Below are 18,873 nucleotides of genomic sequence, written 5' to 3' on the forward strand. Positions count from 1 at the left end.
AGCACATGCCAAACCCATGAACACTACCATCTAGAGGAACAGGGACAGCACATTCATGGGAAAGCCACTACCTGCAAGTTCCCCTCCATGTCATTCACTATCCCGACTTGGAAATATATCACTGTTTCTTCACCCTCACTGTGGTTCAAACCTACTGGACCTCCCTCCCTCTCAGCACTGTGATGTGCCTATATCATACTGACTCAGCGGTTCAAGAAGGCAGCTCACCATCACCTTCTAAAGGCCACTGAGGGATAAGTAATAAACAATGACCCAGTCACTCCCAGATACCTCAAGAATGAATAAAAACAATTCAAAGAAAAATGATGTGCTGTACCTGCCCTAAGGAGTGTTTGACAGGTCATCGAATGGGGATCTTTATACTCCATCTAGGCTGTGCTGTACTTGAGGAAGTGAGGACCACTGATGCTGGACACCCGAGTCGAGAGAGTGGTGCTGGAAAAGAACAACAGGTCAGGCAGCGTCCGAGGAGCAGGAGAGTCGACGTTTCAGGAATAAGCTCTTCATCAGGAATGAGGCTTATGCCTGGAATGTCGATTCTCCTGCTCCTTGGATGCTGCCTGACCTGCTGTGCTTTTCCAGCAACACACTCTATGCTGTACTTGCCCTGGCAGTATGTGAAGGGACTCTGGTTGCCTGAATGAGGGTGTGTTTCTTTGTCCAATGTAAAGATTGTGACTTTCATGTAGGTCTCTTTCTTCTGACATCCTGTGGATGCTCTAACTGCATTTTTTGTGGTGTTCCAGATCTCGTGAACCTATTGGCAAAATCTCGGAGTTACAAAAAGCTGCTGTATGCATGGGAGGGTTGGCACAATTCTGCAGGAAATCCACTAAGGGACAAGTACACAGAATTTGTGAAAATGAGTAACAAAGCTTCACAACTGGATGGTAAGTGACTTTACCCAAACGATGCGGATCTCACCTAACAGTCAGGTTAAGGTGACAGACTCTGAGGAACCGGCAGAAAAAACCCCACTGTAGTTTTGTCACAGTAAAAGTAATGAGGTAATTCCTTGTTAAAAGCAGTAAGCTTGTTTTAACTGACTCACTGTAGCATATGTCATTCTTGCCTAAATATTATGTTGTTCTCCTACTGTTGTGAAGAGGGGACGGGGTCATGAGAGGGAGGACTATGTGTCAAAGGTGCCATATACCCTTTGGAACTGTCCACATCGTCAAGACCTCTCAAACCTGCCAACAAATATTGACTGTCAAAAAGTGTCAATAAATGTCAAGCAGCATCAAAATGTGCATTGATGAATGACAGTGGTCTTTCAATATAGTGTTTTCTGCAAAATAGAAATTTAAGTAATAAAAGTATTTTTTTTCTCTCCTATCAGTAGTTGTGAATGCTGAATGAGTTGGTATGGTAGGTGATGAGTAGACCTCCTCCCATTGGCTGAGTAGCCTGTCAAAGTGGACCCATCCTCCATGGCCTCTCCACGGTGCCTGTAGCCCCATTCCAACCTAGCCATCTCTCATGGCCTCATACCCAAATGCCTCCAATCATCTCCATCACTCTTTGAAACCTCCATGTCAACTCAGTGCCAACTCTTACACCCTCCTGACTACACTTTCCTTCTCCCTTCCATGCCAAGTCACCTATAATCCAGCATGGACATAACTCAGGGGGCTTCCTGACATAAAACAAAAGGGTAAGTCTGATGATGATGTCTCTATTTTGAAAAAGCGTTCATTTTATTTTGAAAGATCCAATACTTTGAAATTGCTTCAAACAAACCCTTACCAAAACAAACATTTCACTCAGTATGCAATGACTTATAAAAAAATTTTATTCACCTTTCACCTCAAAGATTATTTCCATTCAATAAACAGTTAGATGTGTTCATCAAAAGGCACAACTTTGTGAAAATTACCAAATGAAGTTTATCTTGCAACACAAATCCTAGAATGGGAGCTGAGACTCTGAAATGGCCAGCATTGACTTTTTACTCCTGCCATGTATTTGGACAGTTCCAATTTTGCCAATCCTAATGACTCTGTGTACTCTTCAGACACAAGCACCCCTTTATTTAATTTGAAAGGAGACACTTACTCCACCTGAGGTATCCCAAAGGAGGCCCTTCCTTCTCTCAAAGGTGACTAATATGAAACTTTCCTCTAGCCCTCAACTCTTAGATTCCTTCCATTCTCCTCAGCCTCACACACTGCCCATGCCCCACTCCTGCTAATGCATGCAACCTAATCTCCTCTACCTACCCCTCATGGACCCCACATCCCAATGCCAACTTAGTGCCTACTTCTACTCATCACCCTTTCCAAGAGGATGGGTCCACTTTGACAGGCTACTCAGCCAATGGGAGGAGGTTCTACTCATCACCTACTATGCCAACTCATTCAGCATTCACAACTACTGATAGGAGATAAAAAAAATTCTATTATTTAAATTCCTAATTTGCAGAAAGCTCTATATTGAAAGACCACTGTCATTCATCAATACGCATTTTGATGCTGCTTGACATTTATCGACACTTTTTGACAGTCAACATTTGTTGGCAGGTTTGAGAGGTATTGGCGACGTGGACAGTTCCAAAGGGTATATGGCACCTTTGATACATAGCCCACTGCACAGTTAGCAGTCCCAAAGGGCACCTGAACCCTTCCTTTAAAGGAGACCTTACTCACCTCCCCAAAAACAATTTCTGACCCTGTCCCAAAAATATCCTCAGATTATATCCACAGGGGCATGTACCTCAGCTCTCCAAAGAGGTTCCCTCCCCACCTAAAGTAAAAATACACTAGGAACAAACCAACTCTAATCTGATCTAATCTCCAAAATCCAGATACCAGGGGCTCTCAAAATCCCATTTCAGTGGAGGCGCCAAGTCATTTATATGGTCAACCGTCCATCAAGTCATTTATATGTCCAAGAACCATGAACAATGATGGCCTCCAATTCCACCCCCATGAGAATGAAAAATGCCAGGTTCAGGGACAGAACTTGGAATCATGTTTTGTTTTCAACTATATTCGCTGCGACAGAGGCACCAATAATTCTGGGCAAACTCAGGGTCGGTCCAGTTATTAAAAATGATAAACAGGTTCAACACTAATCTAAATCAAGCTGCTTCTTGAACAGGCTCTGGAATCCCATCTTAAAAGTTTTCACCTCTCTCCCTGTCCTCCTTTAAGAAGACTCTATTAGCACTAACTTTTCTGTCTAAGCTTTTGCTTCCCTGCATTATAACCTCCTCATGTTGCTCATTGGCAACATAATGACTATCCCTTGAAACATCTCGGAATGTTTAAAGTAAGTGAATGGAACTGAATAAATGTAAAGTATTCTTTTAATATGAAACCATCTTCAGCTTCCTAGTGACAGTCAATTGGCTTTATTTGCAGGTTTTAGTGACACAGGAGCATACTGGAGATCGTGGTATGAGTCACCAACATTTAAAGAGGATCTTGAGAAGATCTATGACCAAGTCAAACCACTTTACAATAACCTTCATGCCTTTGTGAGGAGGAAGTTATATCAGATATACGGACCCAAATACATCAATCTGAAAGGACCGATACCTGCACATCTATTGGGTAATTGATAGCAGATTTAAATATTTTACATAACTGGTGTATTAGCTACAAATTAGCTAGTTGATCTGAAGTTTAAGCAATTTGTGGAATGTATCCAAGATGGGTTTTTGAAGCAGCTTATGGTGAAGCCCATGAGGGACCAGGCAACACTGGACTTAATGTCGTGCAATGAAGCAGACTTGATAGGGGGGTTTAAGGTGAAGGAACCCTTAGGAGGCAGAGATCATAACATGATTGAATTTACTCTGCAATTTGAGAGGGAGAAGATAGAATCAGAGGTAATGGTATTACAGCTGAATAAAGGCAACTACAGAGGCATGAGGGAGGAGCTGGGCAGAATTGCCTGGAAGAGGAGCCTAGCAGGAAAGACAGTGGAACAGCAATGACAGCAGTTTCTGGGAGTAATTCAGGAGACACAGCAAAGATTCATCCCAAGGAAAAGGAAGCATGGTACATGGAGGATGACACAACCGTGGCTGACGAGGGAAGTCAGGGAGAGCATAAAAGCAAAAAAGAAAGTAGATATTGTGGTGAAGGACACTCTAGGAAACCAGAGGATTGGGAAGTTTACAAAGACCAACAGAGGGCAATAAAAATAAACAAAGAGGGAGAAGATTAAATACGAGGGCTAGCTAGCCAGTAATACAAAGGAAAATTATAAGAGTTTCTTTCAATATATAAAGCACAAAGGAGAGGCCAAAGTGGACCTTGGGCTGCAGGAAAACGACACTGAAGAGATAGTAGTGAGGAACAAGGAAATGGCTGAGGAACTGAATAATTACTTCACGTAAATTTTCATGGTAGAAGACACAGTAATATCCCAAAAATTCAAGATAGTGAGGGAGCAGAGCTGAGTATGGGGTCATCGCCAAGGAGAAGGTACAAAAAAACGCTGAATGGCCTGAAGGTGGATAAATCACCTGGGCTAGACAGACTACAAACCGGAGCTCTAAGGGAGATAGCGGAGATATTAGTGGTGATCTTTCAGGAATTGCTGGAGTCAGGGAAGGTCCCAGGGGGCTGGAACATCACTAATATAACCCCCTGTTTAAAAAAGGATTAAGGCAAAAGATGGAAAATTACAGACCGATTAGCCTAACCTTGGTGGGGGGTAAAATCCTGGAATCCATTGTGAAGGATGAGATTTCTGAATACTTGGAAGTGTATGGTAAAATAGGGCAAAGTCAGCATGGTTTCATCAAGGAGAAGTCTTACCTGACAAATCTGCCTGAATTCTTTCCGGAAGGAACGACCAAGGAGAGCCAATGGAAGTTATCTACCTGGACTTCCAGATGGCATTTGACAGGTGCCACACAAGAGACTACTGAGTAAGATAAGGGCTTGTGGTGGTAAGAGGGAAGGTGTTACTGTGGACAGAAGCCTGGCTGTCTGGCAGAAAGCAGAGAATGGGGATAAAACGGTCCTTCTCAGGATGGCAGCTGGTGACAAGTGGTGTTCCACAAGGCTCAGTGTTACAACTTGTCACTTTATACAGTAACGATCTGAATAAATGAACTGAGAGCATTCTGGCTAAGTTTGCATATGATACAAAGTTACAAATCACACAACACCAGGTTATAGGCCAACAGGTTTAATTGGAAGCACACTAGCTTTCAGGTGAGTGTCCTGATGAAGGAGCGATGCTCCGAAAGCTAGTGTGTTTCCAATTAAACCTGTTGGACTATAACCTGGTGTTGTGTGATTTGTAACTTTGTACATCCCAGTCCAACACCGGCATCTCCACATCATAGATACAAAGGTAGGTAGAGGGGCAAGTAGCATTGAGGAGGCGGGGAGGCTTCAGAAGGATTTGGACAGGTTAGGAGAGTGGGCAACCAAGTGGAAGATGGAGTACAAGCTGGGAAAGTGTGAGGTCATGCACTTTGGTCGGAAGAATAGGAGCATGGACTATTTTCTCAATGGGGGGAAAATTCAGAAGTCTGAAGTGCAGAGAAACTTGGGAGTTCTAGTCCAGGATTCCCTCAAGGTAAACTGGCAGGTTGAGTCAGTAGTGAGGAAGGCAAATGCGATGAAGGCATTTATTTTGAGAGGAATTGATTATAAAAGTAGTGATGTACTTTTGAGGCTCTATAAGGCTCTGGTCAGACCACATTTGGAGTAGTGTGCATAGTTTAGGGCCCCATCTCTCAGGAAGGATGTACTAGCCATGGATTGTGTTCAGAGGAGGTTCAAGAGAATGGTCCTAGGAATGAAAAGCTTAACATGAGGAATGTGTGAGGACTCTGGGTCTATACCCAATGGAGGTTAGAAGGGTGGAGGGGGGAATCTAGTTGAAACACACAGAATACTGAATAGCCTGGACAGTGTGGATGTTGGGAAGATGATTCCATTGGTAGGAGAGACTAGGACCTAAGGGCACAGCCTTAGAGTAAAGGGAAGACCTTTTAGAACAGAAATAAGGAGAAACATCTTCAACCAGAGCGTGGTGAATCTATGGAATTCATTGCCACTGAAGGCTGTGGAGGCCAGATCATTGAGTATATTTAAGACAGAGATAGATAGGTTCTTGTTTATCAAGGGGATCAAGGGTTATGGGGAGAAAGTGAGAGAATGGGGTTGAGAAACTTATCAGCCATGACTCAACGGGCTGAATGGCCTAATTTCTGCTCTGATATCTTATTGTCTTATGGTCAAACTTTGCAATTGTATATAAGTTCCCAGAGATGAAGGATTAATAAACAGAGGGAGCTCTAAGACACAATCTGGAACCTCAGAATATTGATGTGGGGTGGGGTGCTGCTGTTTGGTTAGAAGACAATGATCATAAAAGCATAAGAAACAGGAGCAGGTTCATTGCCTCTTGCCCCGACTCCACTTTTCAGTAGGATCATGCTTGACCCTTAACCTCAGCTCTATGTTTCCACCTCACCTTCATTCACCTTTCATTCCTTTAACATCCAACAATCAATCAATCTCTCACTTATTGAGCATCTTGGCGCTCTCAGCAGCTACTCCATGATATGCTCGTAGAATTGTTTCAATTTAATGAAAAACCCTGTAATTTTTACTAAAATGTGAATATATAATTTTGGAGCCGAGATAATGATACTCCTCCCAAACCTGCTCCACCATTTGGTAAGATCCAGACTATTCTGATGGTGACCGCAACTCCACATTCCCATCAAACCCCAATCATCTTTGACTCCTTTGTTAGTCAGGAATTTATTTGTCTCTGCCTTTCCCTTCACCACGTTCCAGGGCAGAGAGTTCCCCGGGCTCATGACTCCCTAAGACAAGAAATTCCTCTCACTTCCCTCACAATGAGCGGCATGGTGGCTCAGTGGTTAGCACTGCTGCCTCACAGCACCAGGAAGCCGGGTTCGATTCCAGCGTCAGGCGGATGTCTGTGTGGAGTTTGCACATTCTCCCCATGTCTGCATGGGTTTCCTCCAGGTGCTTCAGTTTCCTCCCACAGTCCAATGACATGCAGGTTAGGTGAATTGGCCATGCTAAATTGTCCAAAATGTTCAGGGATGTGTAGGTTAGGTGCGTTAGTCAGGGGTAAATATAGAGTAAATATAGAGTAAATATGGGTCTGGGTGGGTTACTCTTTGGAGGGTCGGTGTGGACTTGTTGGGCCAAAAGGCCTGTTTCCTCACTGTAGGCATTCTATTCGGAACACCTGGTCAAGCACCTTCAGGGGTGTATGTGTTCTAGATCACCTCTCATTCTTCGAAACTACCGTGGGTATTGCAGAAGCCCCACAGTGTGGCCCATTTGGCCCAAACATTCCACACTGGTCTTCCAAACCACATCCCACCCAGACCCACCCCCTTACCATATCTGTGGACAAAGTCATACGCCACCAGGTTATAGTTTATTTGAAACCACAAGCTTTCAGAGCACTGCCCCTTTGTCAGGTGAAGCCTCCTGTTGGACTATAAGCCGGTGCTGTATGACTTCTGAGTTTGTCCACCCCAATCCAGCACCAGCATCTCCACATCAGATCCCTGTGGCCTTGCATAACCCATGGGCAATCCACCTAACCTGCATAACCCATGGGCAATCCACCTAACCTGCATAACCCATGGGCAATCCACCTAACCTGCATAACCCATGGGCAATCCACCTAACCTGCACAGTTTTGGACTGTGGAAGGAAACCAGAGCACCCGGAGGAAACCCATGCAGACTCAGGAAGAACATGCAAACTCCACAGAGACCACCTTGTAAGGGTGGAATCGAAACCAGGTCCCCAGAGCTGTGAGGCTGCAGTGCTAACCACTGAACCACTGTGCTGTCCATATCAGTTTAATCTTTCTTTTTCCTAATCTTCCGACAGAGTTTTGTGTGTGAGCAGTACACTCAAAACTCTGTGAAAGCCAACCTTTAACCATTTCTTCCTGTTTAATAATGTTCAGGGATTTTACTGTTTTTCCCACCAAAGAGGCTAACATTTGACTTCTCAATATTAAGCTGCGTATGCCACACTTTTGTATCTACTTTATTAATCTGAAAAGCACGGCAGGTCAGGCAGCGTCTGAAGAGCAGGAGAGTTGACGTAACGGGCATAAGCGCCACCTCAGGTTTATGCCCGAAATGTCGATTCTCCTGCTCCTCAGATGCTGCCTGGCCTGCTGTGCTTTTCCAGCACCAGACTTTTTGACTCCTGGCAGAATATAGGCAGTTTGGGAAAATTTCACTTGCCCTTCCAATGTCTCAGCAACTACATCATTTCGAATCCTCCAGTGTGAGCCCTAATTTGAAAGTTCTGTCTCTAATTTTTATACTGTGCTCCTTAGTCTGATGCAGTTCGATCAACAGGATTATTATTTCTTCCTTTAAGACATGTTTTTGGTCACCTGTCGAAATATTTCCTTTATTCTCTTGAAGTTGCTATAGAAATTCATATTGTTGTGAACGAGAGTTCCATTCATGCTCTTCATGCTCCTTTCAGGTAATATGTGGGCCCAGAAATGGAACAACATCTATGACTTGATGATCCCATTCCCCAGCAAAGGCAACATAGATGTCACTGATGCAATGGTTAAGAAGGTGAGTAGCTGTCCTGTCTGGGTCTGCAGTCCAATGGTATTGCTTTTTCCAGATTAGACTTTCCTATCGGGATCTCAAACTGGAAAGTGCAGGTGATTGAATCTCTGCAAATGCGTAATGGTAAAGACCAAAATATCCATACAATATTCCTGGATCCCAACTCATTTTTCCTGCATAATCTAATGGGACAATAAATAGCTGGCCAAATAGATTCATTGAGTCATAGAGTCATAGAGATGTACAGCATGGAAACAGACCCTTCCGTCCAACCTGTCCACGCCGGCCAGTTATCCCAACCCAATCTAGTCCCACCTGCCAGCACCTGGCCCATATCCCTCCAAACCCTTCCTATTCATATACCCATCCAAATGCTTCTTAAATGTTGCAATTGTACCAGCCTCTGGCAGCTCATTCCATATCCGTACCACCCTCTGTGTGAAAAAGTTGCCCCTTAGGTCTCTTTTATATCTTTCCCCTCTCACTCTAAACCTATGCCCCCTAGTTCTGGACTCCCCGAACAGGGAAATTACTTTGTGTATTTACCCTATCCATGCATCTCATAATTTTGTAAACCTCTATAAGGTCACCCCTCAGCCTCTGACGCTCCAGGGAAAACAGCCCCAGCCTGTTCAGCCTCTCCCTATAGCTCAAATGCTCTAACCCTAGAAACATCCTTGTAAATCTTCTCTGAACCCTTTCAAGTTTCACAACATCTTACCGATAGGAAGGAGACCAGAATTGCACGCATGAACAGAACCACAATAGGTTAAGCTGGTACTGTTGGATATCCAATTCACTATCTCTTTATTTGTAATAGATAATCAGGTGATAATCCAAAATATTGCACCAATCAATTTGTACCAGTATTTATTATATATTTTAAAATGATAATGTCCTGAATCTATAAAGTCGAAGCACTCCATCCAGTTTCTATCGTTTGTAAATGTGCCATAATTCCTCCATCAGAAATATCTTATCAGATCCATTTTCGATAATGTTATCCAATATTATATCTATACCATATTTAATGTTACATAACATGATGCATTTAACACTACAGCATCTTTAATGTACAAAAAGGAAACTATCACTGTATCTATGTTGTATGTGAATTACCACAGTAACAAGGCTTGCTATATTTTCTCCCACCCAAGGCTGGCTGAGGCTACCTCTGTAATCTTTGCTGAGGTGGTCCGCCTGACTCCTACTAACATCTCCACCCTAACACCACAGGCCAAAAATAAAATATTGACTGTCCAAAGCATTTTCTCTCAAAACAGTTATTTCCCAGCTCTGTGCTCCCTTCTAGAAATACAAAAAAGGTCAGACCAAAGCAGTTTGCTTTGAGGTCAGAGGTTATTGGGGTGATGGCCCAATGAAGGTTAGAGGTTGCAGTATGGTGGTGGAGTTATCCTGAGGTGTGACATCCCCATGACAATATCTTACAGAACTGGAATGCCACTTACATGTTCAAAGTCTCGGAGGAGTTCTTCACTTCCCTTGGACTCATCAAGATGCCACCGGAATTCTGGGATTATTCAATGCTGGAGAAACCTGATGATGGGAGAGAGGTTGTCTGTCATGCATCAGCATGGGACTTCTACAACCGCAAGGATTTCAGGTCGGTTCTTAGCTTTGTAGAATGTGAAGAAAATCAAAAAGAACAAGAAACATGGTGGGTGTTTGATGAAGGAAGTCCAGGGACCAGCTAGTTTGCCTTTAAGCATCCTGGTGATTAGATAGAGCTCTGTGGTTTTATCTGAGGCCAAGTCGATAGCTCATTCTCCTCTGAGGTTGAATGTTATGGATTCAGGTTCCACTGCTGATAGTTAATCATATAATGGAGGCTGACACCTTACTTAAAGGACTGCATTCTCCCAAGCACAGGCCCACCAACCAGCCATAACAAGTGGTGCCTTCTCAGGAGAATGTCAAATACTCCTAGCTATTTGAAAAAGAAAGAGATGGAAAGTTCTCTCCAGTCTCCTCGCTAATATCTACCCCTCAGGCAATGCCATCAAGATGGAATGTGTGGGCATTTGTTTCCTTTATAGTTTCGGGATCTTGCTATGTCAAAATTCACCCCCTACATTCTTTATGTTACAATAACTAAGTTCAAAAATACTTGTTGGTTGTAAAGTGCTTGGGGTGTTGTGAAACACCATTATCAAACAAAAATGCATGTCTTCGTACTAATGGGAGGTGATTCGCTGCTTTGGTGCCAACAGTTGGTTTGTTCCGGAATAAAAATAAAAGGAGAGAAACTCAGCATCTGTAGAGAGAGAAAAGCAGAGTGAACTTTTCAAGAGCAGTATGATGTGTGTTGGTAATGTTGATTTGGTTTGTTCTGGGAGGTGGTCAAGAGCCAGGCCTTACTGTGAAATATTACCCTAACCATGTCGCCGTCTGGCTCTCCAGAATCAAACAGTGCACGACCGTGACGATGGAACAGCTCTTCACTGTACATCATGAAATGGGTCATGTGGAATATTACCTTCAGTACAAAGATCAACCAGTCAGCTTCAGGAGTGGGGCCAATCCCGGTTTCCACGAAGCAGTTGGAGATGTATTGGCACTCTCAGTATCCACACCCAAGCACTTGAAAGAAATCGGACTCCTGGAAAACGCTGTGGATGACCACGGTAAGAGAAACCCTCTGAGAATGGAAGGGCTAAGGGACACAACAGGCTATGGCTAAGGGTGGAAGTGGATTTTTTCAGAAGGGAGAGGCTATATACTTGAAAAGAAAATATTTGCAGGGCTAATGGAGATAGAACCAATTATGTTACTAAAGACATTTAGAATTAAAACAGCATGCATGGATAAACATGATCCTTCATTATGTCTTAAGGGACACACTCTATGTTTATATGGTATCCTCAAGTGAAAAAATGCACATTTCACTTTTCAATAGTCCCCAGCTACATTGAGAAATGGTAGGGGAAGAATAACTGTATAACTCTTTCAAGTGGCTATAAAATATGATGAGTCAAAGGCCAGGAAACCAGTAACTCAATCCCCCCTTCTCAAATCTACAAGGCACACGTTAGGATCATGATGGAATACTCTCTATTTGTTAGAATTCTTTGAGGAGGTAATGATAAAGTTAGACAAAGGAGACCCAGTGGACATGATCTATTTGAATTTCCAGAAGGTCTTTGATAAGATGTCAAACAAGATGCTGCTATATAAGCCTGTGGCGTCAGGGGCAAGATCCTGGCATGGATAGAGGATTGGCTGACTGGCAGAAAGCAGAGACGCGGGATAAAAACATCTTTGTCAGGCTAGCAGCCAGTGACTAGTGGATTTCCACAGGGGTCAGTATTGGGACCTCAGTTATTTAGATGACTCAATAACCATCTGACTGAAGGAACTGAGGAACTGTTTGCAGGTAACTGAAGGATAGCACTTGGTCAGGCTAAGGGAATGTGCAAAGAAGCAGCAAATGCAATAAAAAGTGGGAAAGTGGGAGATTTTTGCTGGTTGCTAGGTAGACTAGAGGCATAGACTATTTTTTAAATGGGGAAAGACTTGGAGGTCTGAAGTACATAGGGACTTAGGAATCCTGGTTCAGGAGTCTCTTACAGTTAACATGCAAGATCACTTGGCAGTTAGGAAGGCAAATGCAATGTTAGCGTTCATTTCAAGAGGGCTGGAATATAAGAGCAGAGATGTACTGCTGAGGTTGCATAAGGCTTTAGTCAGATTGCATTTGGAATGTTGTGAGCAGTTTTGAGCCTCTTATATAAGGAAGGGAGGATGTGCTGGCATTGGAGGGGGTTCAGAGGATTCCAACAATAATCTCAGGGATGAAAGGCTTGACACATGAGGAACAGTTGAGGATTCGGGGACTGGAATCAATGGAGTTGAGAAGGGTGAGGAGAAATTTGCAAAGTACTGAGTGGCCTGGATAGAGTGGACATGGAGAAGACATTGCAATGAGTAGGAGAGATGACAACCTGAGGGCACAGCCAGAGTAAAGAGACAACCTTCAAGAACTGAGAGGATGGGCAATTTCTTCAGCCAGGATTGGTTAATGTGTGGAACTCATTGTCACCAAGGTCTGTGGAGGTCAAGTCATTGAGTGTATTTAACACAGAGATAGATGTGTTCTTGATTAACAAGGGGATTGAGGGCTATGGTGAGAAGGCAGAGAATGAGGTTGAGAAAGATATTAGCCATGATTAAATGGCAGTCTAGATTTGATAAGCCGAATGGCCTAATTCTACTCCAATGTCTTAATTGATTGAATGAGTTTAGCTCCAACAACACTCAAGAAGCTGAACATCATCGAGGGTAAAGGTCAGGTGAGGTGAATTGGCCATGCTAAATTGCCAGTAGTGTTAGGTGAAGGGGTAAGTGTAGGTGTATGGGTGGGTTGTGCTTCGGCAGATCGGTGTGGACTTGTTGGGCCGAAGGGCCTGTTTCCACACTGTAAGCAATCTAAGAGTCTGTTTTCCTGACAGGCTCTACACCACCCTCCCCATTAGCAAAACTGTACAATGGCAGTAGTGTGTGTGTGCCATCTACAAGATGCACTGCAGTAACTCAACAAGGCTCCTTTGACAACCCTTTTCAAACCCTTGACCTTTCCCAGGATAAGAGCAGTAAAAGAATAAGGACGACACCACCTCCATATTATCTCCAAGGCCAGACTTGGTAACATGTTGTGATGTCTTCAATGTCACTGGATCAAAATCCAGGAACTCCATCCTTACTGGCATTTTGGGTCTATTTACACCCCAAGGAATGCAGAGACCTCAACGCAACGTTCACCACAAACTTTTCAAAGGGCTCTAGGAATGGGCAATAAATGCTGGTCTCACGAACAACACTCACATCCTGTAAAATAATGTTTAAATATGTGAATGGGTATAAATCAACAGGAGAGTTGGTGACCAGAGAATGCAGATTGAAAACACTTAGCAAAAGAAAGAGAGGGAAGATGAGGAACATTTTTAAATGGGCAGTTGTTTCAATCTGACATGTGCCATCTGAAAGGATGTCAACGGAGAGTTAGACAAGTTCTTTCTGCTCCAGGAATTTGCAATTAAATGAAGGCAAGCTTTTTTTTGTTATGTTGCTATTCCCTAAAGGGGAAAAGCAAACCAATGCTAAATGAAAACACCCCAAGGTTACAGAAAATGTTATCAAACACAAGGTACAACATGCAATTACTGATAGCCAGGACCAAGGTTCGATCTCAAAACAGCTGAAGGAATTGTCTTGCAATAACATTTTTACGTTCACATTGTAAGTCCATGCTGTATCTAATACCCTCTTGTGTAATTCCGCTTGGTCAATGAGCTTTTTAACTCATGTTAAACATCTCCTGAAGTTTTAATTTGTCATTATCTCATTTTAGATTATATTTTATAGCGTTGAACAGTGTTTTTATAGTGTTTAGTTGAACAATTCCTGTGTTTGACATCAGACAGTGTTGATAAGATGTTCAAGTTCCATCACTGCCAAATGTTCAAGGCCTGCAAAAATTTCCAAGATAGACAAGGAATGCTTAAAAATGGCACAAGGAACTTGGGGCCCATCTTTGTGGTAGCCTACACCCCCACTTACTTGGTCAGATTACCCTCTTCACGCTCCACAAAATGTTCAGTGGCTTTCCCTGGTGACTTTTCCTTCATCTCTTCATCCATAACTGTCTCTACACTCTTAAGGGGCAGTTGTTCTCCAGGGAGAACAATCTCTCAATTTTTGGTATCAGCCCATTTTCACCTCCCAGTGAAGAACTCCCACCTCCTGTGCCAGGATCAAAGAGGGGAAAACAGAAGAGATTCCAACAGGGCATTCTGGAAACCTAGGGGTCATTTACACAAAACATTTGGATTTGAACACAGGAGGTATAGTTAAAAAGTTTGCAGATGACACAAAAATTGAAGGTGTAGTGGACAGCGAAGAAGGTTACCTGTGAGTACAACAAGACCTAGATCAGAATGGGCCAATGGGCTGAAGAGTGGCAGATGGAGTTTAGTTTAGGTAAATGCGAGGTTTTGGATTTTGGAAAGGCAAATCAGGGCAGGACCTATACACTTAATGGTAATGTTCTGGGGAGTGTTGCTGAACAAAGAGACCTTGGAGTACAGGTTCATAGTTCTTTGAAAGTTGAGTCGCAGGTAGAATAGAATAGTGAAGAAGGCGTTTGGTATGCTTGCTTTTATTGATCAGTGCATTAAGTATAGGAGTTGGGAGGTCATGTTGCAGCTGTACATATCACCACCTCCCTTCATTCACCCACCCCTCATCCTCTCAGTTGATAGCCATAGACTCATAGAGATGTACAGCATGGAAACAGACCCTTAAGTCCAACTCATCCATGCCGACCAGATATCCTAAACTAATCCAATCCCATTTGCCAGCACTTGGCCCATATCCCAAGTGGTTAGACCACTTTTGGAATATTGTGTGCCATTCTGGTCTCCCTCCTTTTGGAAGGATGCAGTGAAACTTGAAAGGGTTCAGAAAAGATTTACAAGGATTTTGCCAGAGTTGGATGGTTTGAGCTACAGGGAGAGGTTGAATAGGCTGGGGCTGTTTTTGCTGGAACATTGGAGGCTGAGGGGTGACCTTAGAGAGGTTTATAAAACTGTGACGGGCATGGATAGGAAAAATAGGCAAGATCTTTTCCCTGGGGTGGGGGAGTCCAGAACTAGAGGGCATAGGTTTAGGGTGAGAGGGGAAAGATTTAAAAGGTCTTAAGGGGCAACGTTTTCCCACAGAGGGTGGTACGTGTATGAAATGAGCTGCCAGAGGAAATGGTGGAGGCTGGTATAATTACAACATTTCAAAGGCATCTGGGTGGGTATATGAGTGGGAAGGGTTTAGAGGGATATGGGCCAGGTGCTGGAAAATGGGATTGGATTAATTTAGGATATCTGGTCGGCATGGACAAGTTGGACTTAAGGGCCTGTTTCCGTGCTGTACATCTCTGAGTCTGTGGCTATCGACTGAGAGGATGAGGGGTGGGTGAATGAAGGGAGGTGGTGACATTGTGGTGTTGCTGCTAGATCAGTGTTCTGGAGACATGGGTTTGAATCCCACTGTGGAAGACGTTTGTACAGTTAGGGTCAACTTGACAATTAGTAAGCAGATTCCAGGAGAACAGATAATAGTTATTTATTTCAGATACAGACATGGACAGAAGATTTAACACAAGGGTCAAAGCTTGCTCTGCTGAATTACAGATCTCCTTCAAGCTTTATACAGCAAGCATAGAACAGTTAGCATTCCCACACTTCAATATCCATGTTTCCCATATTTTTGTTGTTCCCTACAATTTTTGTCGGCATTGTCTGCTTCCTTTGACATCATGGCTTCTCACCACTAGAATCCCTGCAGTATAGTAAGAGCCCACTAAGTCTGCAATGATCTTCCAAAGAGTATCCACTCAGACCCATCTCCCCTGCTCAATCCCTGTAACCTTGCATTTCCCATGGTCAATCCACCTAGCCTGCACATTCCTGGACACTATGGGCAATTTCTCATGGCCAATTCACCTAACTTGTGCATCTTTGGACTGTGGGAGGAAACTGGAGCACCTGGAGGAAACCCACGCAGACACGGGGAGAATGTGCAAACTCCACACAGACAGTCGCCTGAGGCTGGAATCGATCCTGGGTCCTTGGCACTGTCAGGCAGCAGTGCTGACAGAAATATTTACAATCAGAAATTCTCTCATCCCATTCTGCTACCTTTCGGTCAACAGCTCTTTTGGTGTCTAAACCCAGCATTGTACAGGATGCATATAGAGTCTTAAAAATATTAGAATCCAAAACCTTTGCCTACGTAACTTACATCTCTCTCTCCTTTACCACAGCAAATCAGTCCATTTACAAATGATACAAGAGTTGTACAATATCCAGGCTTGGGTTGAAAAGTAGCAAAGAACATTCCTGCCACACAAACACCAGGCAATGACTATCTCCAATAAGAGACAATCTAACCACTGCTCTTCAATAGCGTTACTATCACCAAATCCCCCACCATCAACATCCTGGGTTCCACTATTGACCAAGATCTCAACTGAACTCACCATTTAATACAGTGGCTACAAGAGCAGACCAGAGACTAGGAATATTGCAGCAAGTAACTCACCTCCTGACTCCCCGATCCTGCACACCATCTACAAGGCACAAGTCAGGAGTGTTATAGAATACTCCCCACTTGCCTGGTCAGTGCAGCTCCAACAATACTCAAGATGCTTTACACCATCCAGGGCAAAGCAGCGCACTTGATTGGCCACACATCCACAAAAACCATCCACTCCTTCCATTGTCAATACTCAATAGCAGCAGTGTATACTGTCTCCAAGATGCACTGCAGAAATGCACCAAAGATCCTTAAACAGCACCTTTCAAACTCACAATCACTTCCATCTAGAAAAACAAGGGCAGCAGATACATTGGAACTCCACCACCTATGAGTGGGTATTCCCCTCCAAGCCATTCATCATATTGAACTATATTGCTGTTCCTTCGCTGAGGCTGGGTTAAATCCTGGAATGCCCTCCCTAACAGCATTGTGGGTCTACCCACATCACATGGACTGCAGTAGTTCAAGAAAGCAGCTCATCATCAAGGACACCCTTTTTATTACTTGTTAACAATTTGGATAATGGCATAAAAAGTAATAGGTCCAAATTTGCTGATGACACAGATCAATAAACAGGACCACATCAGTGGTCTCAGTTTTTCAGCACAGTTGAGCCCCTATTCTGGATTTATTGCTGCTTGTCTCAACTCAACATTCCTGTTTTCCTTGTCACCATCTAGCCAACAGCCTCTGTATTCAGAGGATCATCTCCCACTATCTCCACTAGCTCTAGCATGGTATAATTACCAAGCACACATTCCTCTTCCCTCCTGGTCCACTCATTAATCAGTGCTAACAAACCCCTCTCTTCCTACAACACTTTCCCAAGAAGGCCCAGCAAATGTAAATCCTGACTTTGTACCTCCTCCTTGATCATCGTTGAAAGCCCTGAACAATTCTTCCAAGTGAAGCTTCAATTAACCTGTGCCTCTTCCAATTTAATCCACTTTATTTGCTGCTCATGTTCTGGTCTTTTCCAAAATAGAGAGAACAAGCACAAACTGGATAGATCATTTTATTGAATACCTTCACTCTGTTCCCATGTTAGGCTCCAATTTTCCAGCTGCTTGTCATTTGACTTTTCCACTTTGACCTGTCTGTCCATGGAAGTTCCACTGAAGCTCAACACAATCCTGGTAACAACTTGGTATATCTCACCTTGTCACTCAATACTAAGTTTAGCAATTTTAGATCATAACCCACACCTCCATCTTAACCTTCGACCTTATTTACCTTCATATTTTGGTCTTCATACTGTCTCTTTCTTTTTTTTTCTTTATGCTGCGTTCAGCTGATTTTTAATGTAATAACTTACACCACTTTCAGGTGAAACCTTTGTTTCTTCACAACATCCATGACAACACTTTCTGGCTCCTGCAGCACAAAGTTACAGGCCTCCAGTCTGAAAAACAACCCTCCACCACCACCCTCTGTCTTCTACCTTTGAGCCAGTTCTGTATCCAAATGGCTAGTTCTCCCTGTATTCCATGAGATCTAACCTTGCCCTAACCTTGCCCAAATCAGTCCTTCTCTTTCCAAATACGTATACATTCTGTCCCTCAGGATTCTCTCCAACAACTTGCCCACCACTGAGGTCAGGCTCACTGGTCCATAGTTCCCTGGCTTGTCCTTACCACCCTTCTTAAATAGTGGCACCACGTTAGCCAACCTCCAGTCTTCCGGTACCACACCTGTGACTATCAATTATACAAATTGTGGGCGGCACGGTGGCACAGTGGTTAGCACTGCTGCCTCACAGCGCCAGAGACCCGGGTTCAATTCCCGACTCAGGCAACTGTGTGGAGTTTGCATATTCTCCCCGTGTCTGCGTGGGTTTCCTCCGGATGCTCCGGTCTCCTCCCACAGTCCAAAAATGTGCAGGTTAAGTGAATTGGCCATGCTAAATTGCCCGTAGTGTTAGGTGAAGGGGTAAATGTAGGGGTATGGATGGGTTGCGCTTCGGCGGGTCGGTATGGTCTTGTTGGGCTGAAGGGCCTGTTTCCACACTGCAAGTAATCTAATCTAAATATCTCAGCAAGGGGCCCAGCAATCACTTCCCTGGCTTCTCACAGAGTTCTAGGTACACCTGATTGGGTCTTGGGGATTGATCCACTTTTATGCATTTCAAGACATCCAGCACTTCCTCCTCTGTAATATGGACATCTATTTCTTCC

At 43.6% G+C, this 18,873-nt stretch overlaps 1 protein-coding gene across 2 annotated transcripts in view; it reads left to right on the forward strand.

Moving 5' to 3' along the window:
- Positions 1–18,873, forward strand: part of ace (angiotensin I converting enzyme (peptidyl-dipeptidase A) 1) — a 175,688-nt gene that overhangs the window by 84,685 nt on the left and 72,130 nt on the right. For both annotated transcript variants that reach the window (XM_072561039.1, XM_072561038.1), the window contains exons 4-8: positions 768–911; positions 3,387–3,578; positions 8,496–8,593; positions 10,042–10,214; positions 11,012–11,235. In XM_072561039.1, coding sequence (XP_072417140.1) covers positions 768–911; positions 3,387–3,578; positions 8,496–8,593; positions 10,042–10,214; positions 11,012–11,235 — 831 coding nt within the window. The remainder of the gene's footprint in view (positions 1–767; positions 912–3,386; positions 3,579–8,495; positions 8,594–10,041; positions 10,215–11,011; positions 11,236–18,873) is intronic.

Source organism: Chiloscyllium punctatum, chromosome 42, assembly GCF_047496795.1.
Source record: "Chiloscyllium punctatum isolate Juve2018m chromosome 42, sChiPun1.3, whole genome shotgun sequence".
NCBI classification, from domain to species: Eukaryota; Metazoa; Chordata; class Chondrichthyes; order Orectolobiformes; family Hemiscylliidae; genus Chiloscyllium; species Chiloscyllium punctatum.